The sequence below is a fragment of the Pantherophis guttatus genome, chromosome 1 (assembly GCF_059756535.1).
Source record: "Pantherophis guttatus breed Tessera chromosome 1, ASM5975653v1, whole genome shotgun sequence".
NCBI classification, from domain to species: Eukaryota; Metazoa; Chordata; class Lepidosauria; order Squamata; family Colubridae; genus Pantherophis; species Pantherophis guttatus.
Window position 1 is genome coordinate 199,414,981 of NC_142063.1, and position 17,205 is coordinate 199,432,185.

General features: G+C 41.1%; 1 protein-coding gene across 10 annotated transcripts in view; it reads left to right on the plus strand.

Annotated features, from left to right (window-relative positions):
* Positions 1-17,205, plus strand: part of PAK5 (p21 (RAC1) activated kinase 5) — a 149,641-nt gene that overhangs the window by 101,496 nt on the left and 30,940 nt on the right. For all 10 annotated transcript variants that reach the window (XM_034432366.3, XM_034432367.3, XM_087882310.1 and 7 more), the window contains one exon: positions 9,009-9,794. In XM_034432366.3, coding sequence (XP_034288257.2) covers positions 9,009-9,794 — 786 coding nt within the window. The remainder of the gene's footprint in view (positions 1-9,008; positions 9,795-17,205) is intronic.

Genomic DNA, 17,205 nt, shown 5'->3' on the forward strand with positions numbered 1-17,205 from the left:
TGGAAATACAGTGGTTTTAGAGGAGAAGCTGTTTTTCATCTCCTCTTTGTTACATGGTGAGACAGCTGTTCTTACGACAGATCCATTATAGCTTATCACCAGAGGACAGACCAGGAACATCACACCATGAAATATGCCTCTTGTCACCACCAGCCAGAACAAATGCTGGAACTCCTCAGAAAGGAAAAGATCTGCTTTTGGAGAGAAGTGGACATTAACTCAAATAGATTGGCTTCATTGATTTTAATGTACGAGGAATTACTATGACACAAAGGCAAGCCATAACTCCCAGCAGTGATATGGATTTCTCCCAGGAGCCCCTTCTTTGGCGTTAATGTATGCAGTTAGCATCAAGGAAGGGAGGATTTGAATGATAAATGTCATTTCTGGTTTTCCTTTGCACAATGAACAGGCTACTTTCCAAAGTCACTACTTTAGGAAATACAATGGTATTTTTTAGAATCAGTATTCCCAATGAGCCTTCATTGGGAAATAATGCTGATGTTGTCAGGGGATATGGATACGATTATTATTTATTTGCAGTCCCAGATCAATAAAGTGGCTATGATGAGCCATCTGCTACCAAACATAGTGACATTCTTGTCTATGAGGCCAAAGTAAAGATTGTGCAGCTCACGATCTTGTAAGGAAAAACTTGCTTGTAAGGAGAAACTTCCTAACAGTGAGGACAATTGACCAGTGGAACAGCTTGCTGTCAGAAGTTATGGGTGTGCTTCATTACTGGAGGTTTTTAAGAAGAGACTGGATGGTCACTTGTCTGAAAAGGTACAGGTTTGAGCAGGGGGTTAGACTAGAAGACCTCAAAGGTCCCTTCCAACTCTATTCTGATTGATTGGATTATTGAGGAAGCCCTTCATATTATTCTTACAAGGGGTGGCTGGACATGCCAGTATCCAACCAATCCAATATCCATGCCTTAAAACAATGATTAAGCATTCTCCTAGTAAGGATGAACTTACTAAGCCTTGTCAGAATATTCATGAACTGGAATAGGGCATGGTAACAAGGTCAGCCAATGAAGAGGCATAGCAACTAAGTCAGCCAATGTGGACTGTTTGAAAACTGAAACTGGAAGGAGTGTGGGCTTGGCTCTGTGCTCTGAAGCTACAAACTAGTCTGCTCTGCTGAACTGAAACTGAAACCTGTTTTCTCCTCTGCTTTTGGTATTGTATATTTCAGTGATGGCCATCACTGAAATATACAATACCATCGCGTGCCAGGAGAGGGGGTGGGGGGGGTCATAATTCTATGTGCCCCGCCCCTGCGCATGCATGTGCAACCCCCCCTGCTCCTTCCGCTCCTGGTACGTGATGGCCTGATAGCCCATTTTTCTCTCTTACCTGGCTCCAGAGGGTGGGTCTGGCTCCAGAGGGTGGGTCTGGAAGTTGGCAAATGGGCCGTTTTTGGCCTCCGGGGAGGTGGGGAAGGCTGTTTTCACCCTCCCCACACTCCTAGAGAGGCTCTGGAGCCAGGTGAGAGAGAAAAACGGGCCTTCTCCACCCCCCACCCCCCCGAGGCCCTCCAGAGGCAGGAAACAGCCTGTTTCCCTACTTCTGGTGGGCTCAGAAAGCCTGAAAATCAGCTGGCCGGCACATGCATGCGCGCCGGAGCTGAGCTCGCATGCCCACTGATATGACTATGCATGCCACCTGTGGCACGCGTGCCATAGGTTCGCCATCACGGGTATATTTATTTCATGTGTTATATTATGTTTAAAGAGAAGTTAATGAATCCTGCTGAATCAGTTACCTGTGTATGCTTTCTGGATTTGATTTCTGCAACAAACTCTGACAGGCCTTTGTTGTAAAAACGGAAGAAAATGTAGCTTGTGGTACAGTATCCTTCCATAATAGATAACAAATTAATTGCCTGTTAGTACACGGAAGTCTCTAACTCTGTACCTTCTATCTCTACCTGTGCTTTAATAATACACTTTTAAATACCTCAAATACTACAATACTTCTTGTTTCTAGAATGAGAACCATTTAATCCTTAGAGTATGCAGTGATAATTGCCAGTACTTTCAGTTTCTAATTACACATTGACTACTTTTTGATGTTGCAGGGAAAGTAGTACCTGGGCTTGGTTTCTTCTTAGAGGAGAAATCTCTTGTAATTTTCATATCTGGGCCCCATATTATCTCCATTTTTCTCTATGAATAATAAGCTGAATGTGACTTAAGTATTTTTGGAAATTGCCAATTACCTGCCAAATAGTTGAAAAGTGGAAGACAAGATTTACTCTGCCCTTACATAGAAGGTCTCTAACAGCTGGCCTGAATGAGTATCAACAAAAGTCTACTTCATCTACCAGAAGGCTTTTACATATTTATTTTGGCTCAGGAGGGAAGGAAAAAGCCTGGAGCATTAGGAATATGAGGAGGTTAAGATCCTGGTTTTGTAACACATGAAGAACAGCCGTGCCTCAGAGAAAAACTATGGTTTTATATGCAGAGCCACTTCATGTCACCAAAGGATGATCTTTGCTCAAACAACCAGAGGGGATCTCCTAGCTAAAAAAAAAAAGTGAGGTTCTGCCGCAGAGGAGACAAAGAGAATATTAAAGCTGCACTTGGATTTGAGCCACCCATTTGCACTTGGAAGGCAGATGCCTCCTGGGTGCTTCAGGGGCTCATTAAATTATGAAGCACTTCATTGTCAATCATGCTATTCCATGCTGTGGTAAATATGAGTGACCCAGAACCGACCCGTTAAGGAGAGACAAGTACAGAACGAAACATATTTGTATCACTGGATGTCTGATTTCAAGACAAATGGAAGCATGCTTATAACTTTCTCTACTGTTTTAGAGTTTACTGACACAAAATTAATGACATGGATTCCGAATGGCAGATAGTAATTGGTGCAAAAGGTGGAGAGGTCAAAGAGTTTTGGCTTTGGTTGTGCTGACTGTTTTCATAGTTTGAGCCAAACATTGGAAGACCACAAGCTAAGACCAGGTTTTCCTCATTAGAATCCTCTTTACTGTGGTTTGCTTAACCCAAATTTAGCCAGAGGTCAGAGGCCAAGTGGAAGGCCTGCAGGGCCTAAAATTCTGGAGAACAAACTGTGTAGCCTTAGAACATGGGTGTCAAACTCACAGCGTCATGTTGCCGTCATGTGATGTTTTGCTATGTTTTTCCCTTCGCGGAGCTGGGTGGGTGTGACCTGCACATGCCGAATCTGGCCCGTGGGCCACCAGTTTGACACCCCTGCCTTAGAAGATCATCCATTTGCAGTTAGTTTAATTACGAACAGATGGACCGTATTGCGATGATCTAGAGTAGTTATAAATATGCACCTATATCACATATGCAAGTGTTCAAGTAATCAGAATTGTGGAATGCTTTTCCTACTATTGCATAAATAGCCACCCAAACTATTTTAGTTTTTTAGTTATGTTATATTCTTTGACAACACCGATAAGTAATGGCTCACTGGGGATGCAAATACCTCAGGCTTAATAACTATATGCTATATACCGTAATCATGTCAGCCTCCCCATTCCTAGGTAAACCAGACTACAAAATCAATTCCAGAGGAAGGTTAAAACTATTTTGATTGAGATGTTATTAACCCTGACTAGGTGGCTCAGAGGCTAAGACGCTGAGCTTGTCGATCAGAAAGGTTCCACAATTCGGTGGTTCGAATCCCTAGTACACGTCTCTTGTGTAAGCAGGGGGTTGGACTAGATGACATCCAAGGTCCCTTCCAACTCGGTTACTGTTACTTCAACCCAATTGTGCCAGTCTGATTGTACTGTACCTTCTTCCTCTTCTTATAGGTAAGTGAATTAGGAAGGTGTCTGCCTGAATATCGTCCATATATAATTTTGTTGTTCTGAACTTAAAAAATGTTTCATCCCCTTTTGCTTAGGTAATGGTTTCTGCACATCTCCACCAGGGTCACCTTTACTCTTCACTATACATGATGTAGATATATTCCGTGCCATTTTCATCCATTGCTTTGTTTATTCAGAAGTGCATCCATTCTGTTAGGAATGGGCTTCCCCTTCATCGCTTTAAGTATGCCCTGGTGGTTTGTCACAGATTCCATCTTTTGAATGCCAGGGATGGGAGAGGAAAGCCATTCAGACTGCGTTGTTTGCAATGTAGCAAATTCTTATTTCTTTGAATCAGCATATTTATGCTTGAATAGTCTTCCCCCCCCCCCAAATGTTATGTTTCGGTACTCCAACTTACTGAAACTATATGACCTCACATAGGAGGTGGGCATGAAATGCATCTAAAAAAACTGCTGTGATACAATTGCTATGTTATTATATTATGCTGTGCTGTGCTGTGCTACGCTACGCTACATTATATTATCTAGAATACAGAATAAAAGAGTTGGAAGGGACCTTGGAGATCTTTTAGTCCAACCCACTGATTATATTACATTACATTATATTGCTGTGCTATACCATATGCTGTATAGGAAAGACACACATACACACCGAATGAATTGAGAAACTTATCCTATACCCAAGTACGTTAACAGTAAATAAAAAAAAGTATGAATTCCCTTAATCATAGGTATGAAAAATAAAATAAAGGATTGTTCTAAAAAATACACTATGTAGTTTGCAGTCTGTAACATGAGATTTTTCTCTAATGGCAAGCTACTATACATCCACAGCCAAAGCTGTTGTGACCCCGACTCCCGAGCCTGTCCTAACAGAGGAAGAGGACTCAGAAGGTGATGGGGAGGAACTGACAAGGCCTCCCTCTCCAGGACCCTCCTTTCTGGCAATGCCTCAGGTTCCATCCGAAGGCCAGGAGGAACAGCCTGGGATGTGCCAGGAGGAAGGTATATCGGAGCACCAATTGATAGGGAGCGAGGATGATGAATTCTGGCTTGATCCCAGGCAGCGTCAGAGGGAGAAGTGTGCGCAGCAACGGAAGAGGGGTGGGAGGGCCAGAGATTGAGCTAAGTCATGGAGCCACGCCCCACCAGGAATAAAAGTGGATGGGATTGCTCTTCAGGCTTTGTGACGGACAAAGTTAAACCCTGAAAGTCACATTGTGATCTCTGAAATTTGGCTTGGATATATTTTGGACTGAACATTGACTAAACTCTTGTCTCATGGATAATTTGTTGCTCCTGGAACGGACTGTTTTATGGGAGTGAAAATGGTCTTGGCAGGCATTCAGCAGTTTGCTGCCAAAACCTTGGTCTGCCAAGAATTCTAATCTGTTTACCTAATAAAATATTGGCAGGCTTGCTTGGTATTACGTTTGCCTGTGTGAGGAAGGGGGACAGAACAAAAGCAGAGGATGCCCTGCTGAGCATACAATGTCAAATCACCAATTTCATTTTGCCATGACCAAATGAATTCCAAGCGAATCAGAATATGATTAAATCTGGAATATTGTAAGTCCTTAATAATGTCGTTCTGTACTCACTTACTGAGAACTAAATTACACAGTTCAGCATTGCCTTACTCCTATACAAGTGTGAGGCTTGAGCCTCAGTGATTGAATGAGACTTTGCATATTTGCAACTGGTTGCAAGCCCCATTAACCACAAAGAGCTCCTTTTTTGTGCTCAAACGTTATTAAGATGGGTTGCAAATCAAAACTTGTTATGTAAACCATACATGGGTTCTGTTTTGTTTTATTACTACTCTTCTGAACCAACTTCTAATAGGCTATATGAGATGAGAACAGATATCAGATCTTATTGAGGCTCACACTGCTTTTTTATTTGAGATGCATGCTAGTCATTGCATTGTATTTGTACAAGGACAATTTTCATAAAAGTCTCCTTCCCAAAAACATTTAAGACTTCAGAGTTTCTATTATTATTACACGATGATCATATCCACTAAATTATCTCTATATCCTTGTTCCATTGTTATCTACTCCAAAGCTGCATATTAAGTTCATATTTAGTATTGAAACACAGCGTAACTCATTTTTGTCAGTATTATTCAACAGCCATCACTAGCATCATTATTAATAGTCAAGGGCACAAGAGAGAAACTTTTTAACTAAACAAATAGCCTAAGTGAAGGAAGCGGAAAGTTGATAATTTTATTTGAATTTATTTGTTTGTTTATGTGTGTATCTGTGTGATTCATCTATTACTGCAGCCCACTAGAACCCAAAGCCAAGTACAGATACTAATGGGAATATGTGTACATGTAGAGACAATTTGACAATTTGATGTAGTGGTTCAGGCACCAGACTAGAAACTGGGCAATTGTGAATTTTAGTCCTGACTAAGGTGGCTGGTTTCAGGTCCATAATTTTCTCTCAGCCCTAGGAAGAAGGCAGTGGCAAATCATTTCTGGAAAAACATTGCCCAGAAAAGGTAGGGAGTTGTCCAGGTACTTTCCAGGAGTCAAGACTGATTCAAAGGCATCCCCTGAGGTACAGTATATCACAGAAGTGAGTACACCCCATCACATTTTGTAAATATTTAAGTATATACTTAAATACTGCAATTTGAAATGCTGCATCAAATTGGTCTGCAGAGTTCATTGCCATGAGGTGCCATGTTAAACTCCAGTGACCAGTATGAGAGAGTGAGAGCGATAACACCAAATTTTAACACATCTGCTCCCCCTTTACACCTGAGACCTTGTACCACGAACAAGTCACATGACAGCAAGGAGGGAAAACGGCTACTTGGGCCCCATTTGGACATTATCACTTAGGGGTGTACTCACTTTTGTTGCCACCAGTTTAGACATTAATGGCTGTGTGTTTCGTTATTTTGAGGGGACAGCACATTTACACTGTCATACAAGCTGTATACTTACTACTTTACATTGTAGCCAAGTGTCATTTCTTCAATGTTGTCACATGAAAAGATATATTTACAAAATGTGAAGGGGTGTACTCACTTCTCTGATATACTGTATACATGAAGAACAAGCTTTTTACCATCTTCTGAGGACCATGGGAATGTATTCTTGCTTAGGGAAGCAGGCTGTTCCATAAGAGAGGAGCTGTGTTATAGGAACAGCTCCTCCAAGGTGAGCCCCATGTGTAGATGGTTCCTGCCCATCGAGGTTAGAAAGGCAGATTCTTTCTGGGAAAGATTTTTTTTTTTAATTTGATTTATATGCCGCCCTTCTCCGGAGACTCAGGGCGGCTTACAATGCGTTAAGCAATAGCCTTCATACTTTTGTATATTTATACAAAGTCAACTTATTGCCCCCACAAACTGGGTCCTCATTTAACCTACCTCAGAAAGGATGGAAGGCTGAGTCAGCCTTGAGCCTGGTAAGATTCGAACTTGCAGTAATTGCAGGCAGCTGTGTTAATGACAGGGTGCTTTAAACCACTGTACTACCAAGGCTCCTCCTCCAACATATTGATGTTAAGGACACTATTCAAACTATAAATACAGTGAAATATTTTGGTGGCTCTGTCAAGATCTTGAGACTACTTTCCCAAGTGCCACTTACTGGTTGATAGGTTAACCATATGGATAAAAATTTAAAAATTATATACTGCCAAGAAAAAAAACCTTAGAAGGGTGGAAATACTAGACACATCCCCCCCCCCATTCTTACTGAAAGTCCCAGGTAGCCATGAAATACATTTGAGTTTGCTTGCTCCAAGAATGGTTGGCTGGAATCCTATTTAACTATAAACTGTATAGACTTTATCCAAAGAGAGTTACATTTTCACACGAACAACTTAATATGGGTCATGGATTGATTAACAAGAGATCCCACCCTCTTCTCCTCGCATCATATTCCCGCCCCCTATCTTTTTAGCTAGGTCGATTTTATAGTATTAAGTTTTATATTACCAATAAAATATGCAATTTTATCTTTTAATATTGTAAAGCCATCCAGAGTTACCATATGGCAACAAGGGGACCCAATAAATTTTACAAATAAATAAATAAAATAAATATACTGAATCCAATCACAGCTCTAATTAGCCAATTACCTGAAGTCTTGGATAAAAATCTTGTTATCAGTTTTGTGGGTCAGATGTGCAGTACCTATGGAACTCTAATTATTATTAAAGGGTAACTACCATCCAGAAGTGTCCACAGGGAAGGTCAAGAACATCAAAACGATGGACGTGACTAGTAGTCAAAGCCTTGTCCTTTGAAATGTGGATCTCATGCATCACATAAAAAGGGATGGGGCTTTCAGTGTCTGGTCATACCTGCAATTTTGATATTGTTGGCCTTCTCTGCAGATACCCCTGGTCCCATCATTCCTGATCTGTATGATTTCTGTATGCAGGATGGGCAGAAAGCTGTTGAAATCCAAGAATATCTAGAAAATTGTGGATTTCTGATGCCTGCCTTAATTGGATATACTACAAGTTTAATTCAAGATAATTTCCTATAGCTGCATGTTATTTATACTCTGATCTTTAAGAAATTAAAATTCTTCTCAATGAAGTCAAAAGAAAATTTTGATCAAAGTCAAAAGAAGATTTTAATCTAGTTTGGGATACTATGATGGCAGTGCAGAGCAGAGAAATCTCTCTCTCTTCTTTCTCTCTCTCTCTCTCTCTCTCTCTCTCTCTCTCTCTCTCTCTCTCCCTCCCTCCCTCCCTCTCTCTCCCTCACTCTCTCTCCCTCCCTCCCTCTCTGTCTCTGTCTCTGTCTCTCTCTCTAACACACCTGTGATAGTGGTACCTTCCATGACCTTTTTAATGGAAGAATGAAGTACCAGTTATGTTTAGTTATTCCTTTCCATAGAACGATCCACAGAAGTGAATCACAACCTGTTCTCTCAGTATCCTAGGAAATAATGTTAAATTCCTAGGTTAACATCAAATGGTAATTTCTTATAAGAGTATTGTTGAGGACAGAGCTAGTGAGAGTATGCAAACATGCATCTTGGGGGGAAATGACATTTTGTCCCCAAAATTTTCCCACCTGATAAAAGGATATAGCGGACTGTCCCTGTATTCTTTGCAATGTTGCTGAAATGACTGCTGAATGGTTTTATCACTATGGCATTAAATCAAAGGCAGCCTTTAATCAAAAGCTATCTTCTGTTCCCAGACCATCGTTAGAGGAAATAAACCTTGCAAGGATGCTTCAATCAATGGCTTGCTAGAAGAATTTGACAATATCTCCGTGACCCGTTCCAACTCACTTCGGAAGGAGAGTCCTCCCACGCCTCACCTGAGATCCTCCAACCACATAGAAATCCACCAGCAAGAAAATGGCTTTGTCACCTATTCCCAGTATTCCAGCGAATCGGAAACAGGGACTGATTTCTTTGTTGAAAGGTACAGAGACCGATGCCTTCGTGGGGAGGAAGCAGACAGATACTCCCAAGGGAGCTGTGCTGCAAAGCAAAATGGACACCTGGCCAAACTGAAACCCAGTGAGATGTATTTTTCTGAAGCCAAGCCTTTGAAGTCTGACATGTCTAGATTCTTACCAGATTATCGCACTTCCTTGGAAACAAAAAGTAAACTGAATGAGTATGGTGGCCTGAAGCTGGAATATCAGAGAGCACCTAGCCACTCTTCTCTGGATTATAAAGAGCCTTTTCATTATGCTCTCTCTAGAACTTCTCTTCACAGTCAATACTCCAGAGAAGGACTAGAATACAGTGACAGTGAGTGGTCCAAGGATGATTACGACAAAAGACCAAAATCATCCTATGTGAACCAGGCAAGTCCTCAACCAGCCATGAGGCAAAGGTCAAGATCAGGGTCTGGCCTTCAAGAGCCAATCATGCCCTATGGAGCAAGTGCTTTTAAGTCCAATCAGCAAGGGTATTCCTATAGTTCCTACACCTACCCGCGATTGTCGGAAACAGCAGCAGGCGTTCCAAAGGTAAATTTGTATAGGTCCACGTTTTCAACCTTACTATAATTTCAGCATTTAAACACTGTGTTTCTCTTTGGTAACCACCTCAGTGCCTCAGTCCTAAAGAGGGTTTGTGTCCCAGAAAATTGACATGAGTTAGCATGGAAGTTTTCTCATTTTAAACCCTTATCAAGGGTTTAAGATGCTGAGCTTGTCGATCAAAAGATCGGCAGTTCAGCGGTTTGAATCCCTAGTGCCGCGTAATGGGGTGAGCTCCCATTACTTGTCCCAGTTTCTGCCAACCTAGCAGTTTGAAAGCACGTAAAAAAAAAATGCAAGTAGAAAAATAGGGACCACCTTTGGTGGGAAGGTAACAGCGTTCCGTGCGCTTTTGGCATTTAGTCATGCCGGCCACATGACCATGGAGATATATATCCATGTTTCATAAAGAGTTGAAATGTTCAACTGGTGAATCAGAATGACTATTTCTCTTGTTTTCCCTCATACTTAATTCTTGGAAGCATTTCCACAAACAACCATATATAAAATCATTTTCTTAGGAGAAAATAGTCTGAATAAAATCAGAAAGAAGGTGGGTAACTTAGGGGAATTGTAAATGTGAAACTACCTGATTTCCATAACATCCCTTGTTATAGTAAGCACCCAACCGCCATAGGAAAATTGGCTGAATTGTTTAGTTTAGTGTGTAGATGCTACCTATGGCAAACATCCTGCTTTTTGTGAGGCATTGTTCAACAAAGAACAAGTAGAAGGCTTCAGGACACAATCTTTTTCCAAAATAAATCTCACATTGGGATATCATTTTATAAAGTACCTACTACTGATTCAGTCTTGTCTGACAGTTGCAACCAGTCTTTGACTAGGCTTCTGCTCGGACCCATGAACATGAATGAATATTGAAATGAAATTAAGCTAGTGATGATATTTTGTGTGCTATTAAACAGCAGACCAGTCCCGTATTTCTTCAACTCATTAGTTAAGATTTACTTGTCCTCCTCATTTTGGATTTCACCTTCCTAAAAAGATTCAACAATTCTATACCCTCATCAATAAATCTACCCCTACATTTTCCAATAGAACATCATCATCACCACCATACTGACAGTTTTCTATTTTGAAACTAATTTTTCTCCACAAAATATCAGAAAGGGCACAGACAATGTCACAGAATAAATGTTAAACCATGCACAATGAATACTTACTTGCTAGCAGAAGCATATGCTTGCTGGTGATTGCTATACCTGATGATATAATTATCAATGGATCCCTGTAAGCCAGATAGATAAGACTATGGAAGAAGCTTTTCATGTTGTTATCTCATGTCATTTGAGTTAATACTATTGAACTCAATGGAATCTTTCCAGAGCAAGAGCTGATTTATCTGATTCAGTCTAGGGCACTGTTGGCAAACCTATAGAATGTGTGCCGGAAGCGGCACGCGAAACCATCCCACGAGGAATGCGCGGCTTCGCTGGCTCCTCTTCCACATTCCTGTGCACACACGCGCACCGGTCAGCTGGCCATCACGCGCGCAGGAGCAGCAAAACCCGGAAGAGCGGTGTTCTGTCGCCCATGCGCAGGCTGGCACCTGAACTTCCGGGTTTATGTCACGCGCATGCGTGATGGCCAGCTGGTGCACGTCCGTGTTGGAAACTGGAAGTTTGGGTGGTGGCTTTACTGTGGTGTGCCAAGACCTACACTCCAAAATTAAATACAGTTAAAGTATTTAACCCCCACTCCTATATGTCTAATAATTGCCCCTTCCATCTCACAGAAGATGTGTTTGGTGGAAGCATCTTGGAGGGCTCTGTGGAATTGCGCCTGAAGTATTTGGTCAATCACTATCTATGGCCTGCAGTCTTACATGGCACAGCTATGATACAGTTGCCAACCTGTTTCCAACAGGGCTGCTCTGATACCTTCAGAAAATGCATGATCAAAGCCAAAAGCTGGCAGATTTACTTTTCTGATTGGAATTTGAAGAAGTACTTTCTTGTCAAAACTCAACCCATGTATCTGGCTGCCATGGCTAATAACTCTTGATAGCACCAGACACATTCACCCTTGAGGTATTTGACTAATTCCTTTTTAAAACTCTCTAAGCCCACACCAAGTCCCACATCATCAGACAGCAAATCCCAGATCTTTGTCACGACTTGTACAGAGTATTAGTTTTTTTGAGCTGTTTTATGTCGGGTTCATTTTTCAGCTGAGCCTGCAATGAAGTATAGAGAACCTAACCATGTTTTATCATAGGCAGAACAGCAAGTCAAAAAGAATGTGCTCCTTCTTTTCTGTCAAGCCCCAGAGGAAGTTGTGTGAACCCATTATGGAGGGGAAAAAAGCAGCAGTTAATTTTGTCTAATTGAACAAGTCAGCTCTGAGTGGAGTTGACATCCATTGTCCATTTTTCAGTCCAGTGTGAGGAAATGTAATTTATATTGGCTAAAATTTGTGGATGAGTGCTTCATTTGTGTTAGGATCTGCCATGGCTCATGTTCCTTTGCGGGCATCTCCCACACCTTATTCCTTTGAGGTCTCTTAATGTGTTGCTTTTCTTTCTGCTTTCCTATCCATGTTTTTCCCTGCCTAGCCCCCCAAAAAACCCAGAATTATTCAAGCACCAGGGACCTAGCTACCCCTTAGCAACTAAACAGGGCCAATCTGTGCACCTCTACTCACAAGGATGTGCTACTGAATTCTGTGAGACTTACTTTGAGGCCAGCTCATGTAGAATTGCAGTTGAGAAAGTCTTTGTGCCAAGGAGAACATCAGATGCATTTGAACTCCTTTAACACCAAACCTTTCAGTTGTTTCTGCAGCAGCATGTTCCGTCTCACTGCTGTGACTTTGATGGATGTCTTGTCAGAATTTAATCTGCTTCATTGACCTGGATTTGAGGAAGTGATTCTTTTTCACTTTTTCTTATCTTTTCCTTAGGGCGGTTTCATTAATTTCTGTTTCTATTTTATACTTAGAAAGGTATATGATTTTATGTGTTTGTCTGATTTTTTATCTCGCCATGATCTCATCACTCTCAGTGGCATATAAATTCAATAAATATAGTGCATGTTATATTTAACCCTTTCCAGTGTTACAGATATCTGTGCCTGGACCTTGTTAGGTTGTTTACAGTTTTTTTTTTTAAATGCATACATTACAGAAAATAACGTATGTGTAAAATATATGAATGAGAGTATTTTAACAGGAGCTTTTTATTTTCTCCTGAAGACTTTGATGCAGAATAATTCTGATATTTATTAAACTACATGTCGGGTTACTAATGGGCGGAGGGATTGACTTGATCAGTCTATCTCATGAGATCCAAGGGTTAAGACTTTTACAGAGGAGGCAGAAGGAACACAATCCAGTCTGTTCCCTATTTTATAGTTTTCTTAAGCTGCACAACCATTGATTTTTAAGATACAGAACTGCATGTAATGCAATGAGCAAGGTTGGAAAAAATCAGACAACTGCTTTATCTCTTCCATATATATATATCACTGCAAAACAAAAATACTGTAATAGTATTTGAAAGTCTAGTTCAAAATCATATGACACAGCAATCCCGCAGAAGCCAAAAGCATAAATAAATATACAACTTCCTTTTGATAAGGTGTCCTTTCCCACAGTCTTTGTTATTGAAGCAACAAAAAGTTGTAGTGTCTTGCTGTGTGATATATTTAAGTATAGATTCCATCATATTTGGTAAGGACTATGCAATGCAGGTTCAGGACCTTAGCTTCCAGACTTATGGCCACAGAGAGTAGTTTGGAAACTAATGCCTAGGTAATCTGGGAGCTTTGTTAAAAATACTTAATTGTAGTATTTCCCTCCAACCCACAGCAGGTATAATGCAAGCAAATTGACATTGTTTAGTTTTCAATGTAGTGCTTTTCATTCATGGCGACAGAATATGAAATCAAAAAAGTATTGTAAATAAATATTTTTGTTTATGGAAGCAAGACATTCTGCTGTTTGGAAATATATAGTTGGAATATTGTTCTTAAAGGGGTGTCCGCAGACCAGCCATCAAGACTTCACTGCCACTGGCAGTCAGCTTCATTTCTTCTAGCCCAGATAAAATTCTTGGCCTGTCTTAGACTCACTCTATTGTTACCCTTTTCTGAGCTCTTCCTAAAAGGTTGAACTGATGTACAATTATCATATGCATCTGTTTTTCATTCCCAGTTTATTTATGCCCCAGAAATTTGCTGCTCCAAGATATAGTTAGAAGATAATAGGCATATTTGTTTTGGAAATAATGAATGAGCAGTCTTTAAAATAAACTGGCAAACACACCTATTGGTTTTAGTCTTCAGAACAGCTTCCAAGAATCAGGGAAATCCTTTTCTCGTCAAAACTTCCCAAGAGATTAAAAAAAAAAAAAAAGAAGAAGAGCCAGTGAAGGAATCTCCAGAGGTGGTTAAACAGAGCTGATTCTTGCTGTGCATCTCGTTTCCTGCGCTGGGTAGAACTCAGTTGTTCCCTCGCTGTGCAGCAACCTACGGAGATAAATTGATGCTGCAGCAGGCTTCCCCCATCGCTCCTCCCTACAGCCTTAGCATAAAATGGTCAAACGAAGTTCCACTGCAGAATTCAATTTCACAGTTCAGTTGGGTCCTTGATTACACTGCCAAATTCAGATTAATGTGCATTTAACTAACATGGATCAGAGGACTTCTGGCTGGCAGCCAGCAGTGAAACTAGTAACTAAACGCTGAATGGAGCTCCTGCTTTGTCCACCCCTGCCCTGCGCTTTACCACTGAAATTGATTGATTAAATAAATTCACTGCTATAATTATTTGTAATTGTGCTACATCATGAGTCTGTTTCTAAACCCCCCCACCCACCTACTGTGGAGATGTTACAAGCTCGCTTCCTTTGCACAGTGCTGAAAATTACTCTTTTCACAAAAGGCTTATTATTCTTTTTTTCCCTGCTTTCTTTCTTTCTTTTTTTTTTTTTTGAATCGTTCATCTACATAGGTACATATTTGAGAATGTCAAGTATTAGCAGATTAAAAAACTGAGACAAGGCTTGTAAAAAAAAGAGTCCCCCCCCCCCCCAAGAGACATAAAGACTGCTGTTTACTGAATTCCGGAAGTTCAGAAGTAAATTGGATTAAAAACTATGTAAATATTGCTGTGAAGAGTATGACTCATATATTTTTTTTCTCCCAAAACTGATTCTCATGTAGATTAGAAAGAATCAATTTGGGGACTCTGAATAATCGTTTTTAGAAGATCATTTAGGAAATGGCAGCATCTTATTTTATATCTTTCTAAAATAATGCTGCTGTGTAAGAACTGGAGACGGTGAGCTGCTTCTTTTTTATTCCCATATTGTAAATTTTCTGCAGATATCCAATCTTACTAACATTGGGGGATACATAAATTAGTTTCAGAGTTAGTGATCAGTAAAAATTGTCAGTTGTGATTATCTTCACTGATTTTTATGGTGATCTACTGTATGCTTATCAAGTTATATTAAGGTATTACTAGGCTAACATTAAGACTAGTAATAGTATTGACCAATTAAAGATTTTTTTTAAAAAAACTCTCTAAATAAATATAGCTCCTATTTAACCCAGCAACTGCAAAATTTTGAGGAAATGGCTATTTTAGAGGTCTTCCAACCAGAATCCTTTAATTTCAATGACTTTCACTTTAAATAAAACGTATTATCAGATCTCTCGGGGGCGCTGTGGCTCAGTGGCTAAGACGCTGAGCTTGTCAATTAATAGGACGGCAGTTCAGCTGTTCGAATCCCTAGTGCCGCGTAACAGGGTGAGCTTCCGTTACTTGTTTCAGCTTCTGCCAACCTAGCAGTTCAAAAGCACATAAAAAATGCAAGTAGAAAAATAGGGACCACCTTTTGATGGGAAGATAACAGTGTTCCGTGTGCCTTTGGCGTTTAGTCATGCCGGCCACATGACCTCAGAGACGTCTTCGGACAGCACTGGCTCTTCAGCTTTGAAAAGGAGATGAGCACTGCTCCCTAGAGTCGGGAACGACTAGCACATATGTGCAAGGGGAACCTTTACCTTACCCAGATTCTGGGGTCAAGGTGGGGTCTGCTGTAAACAGCATATGACTCCCTCCTGGTCATCCCCTAAGAAAAAATATTTAAGCCAAAAGCAACTTTACCACTTGCCTTAGGAAAACAACACAAACCCAAATATATAGACAGTAACATGCAGGTGGAAGAAATAGGCAAACTGTTAAACGCCATGAGATAATCTCCTTAATGCTCCCCAGACAGACCTGCCCAGATAGCAATTTACCCACAACAATCCCCTTAAAAGTACTGTACAGAACATTTCAAAAGAACAGGACATATGTAAACAGTCCAGCCCTCCTCCCCTTCCTTGCAAAAAAAAAAAGTCCACAGCAGTCTCTGCAAAAGTCTCATGCAGCAGTTTCATTCTTTTCCTGGATGCTTAATCCTTTCTGGTTGGATCTTCTGCTGCCCATCTTAGCTGGATACAGTCTGCTTTCTGAACTCTTCAAGGGATCTTCTCCAGTCAGATCTATGGTGCAATTTCCCTCATTGCTGATGCTCTCCCTTACTTCACGGTTGGCCAAGTGGCCAAACGATATTCCTGAATCCTTCCTGCTCTCAAAGCTAACCCTAACTCTGCTAGCTGCAGGGTGGAAAGCCTTATATTTTTATTTTTCATTCTACTCGTAAGTAGTCTTTCTGTCTCACTTGAAGCTCAGTCTCTTATTTGCGCTCTCTCTCTCTCTCTCTCCTGCCCAATTCAAGAGTAAACTTTTCCTCTTTTTTTTTTTTTTTTGCCATAGCCTTCCAGCAGGGGTGGGCTTCAAAAATTTTAGCAAGAGGTTCTCTGCCCAGTCGCTGGGTGGACGTGGCCTAGTCAGCCTCGTGCACCACGGGGGGGGGAGGGGCTTTTGCCCTCCCCAGGCTCCAGAGGCTTTCCTCGAGCCTCCAAGAGGGTGAAAACGGCCTCCCCAGGCTCCGATTTTGGGTTCTCCAAACTGCACAGAATCTTAGCTAGAGGTTCTCCCAAACCCCTGCAAACCCCCAACACCCCAAACCCCACCCCCTGCCCTCCAGGGTAAAGTTCTCAGTTTTGCCACATGTTTCCTAATACTATTCAGATATTATTTCCATTTCTTCCCTTTTATTCTTTCAGATAGATCAGGGCTGTCAAACTTGCGGCCTGCGGGCCGGATGCATCACGTGCTGGCTACGCCCACACCTGGTTTAGCGAAGGGGGGAAAAAAGTCGTGATACGTCACGTGATGCCGCCATGATGACCAGGTTTGACACCCCTGAGAGAGATCCTCTGTCTTGCTGGAGATCCCCAATTCTAATATCCTTTGCTGATTCCAAGCTGTCTACCAGGAACAACTATCTCCACATTAACATCTCTGAGATCTGATTTAATTT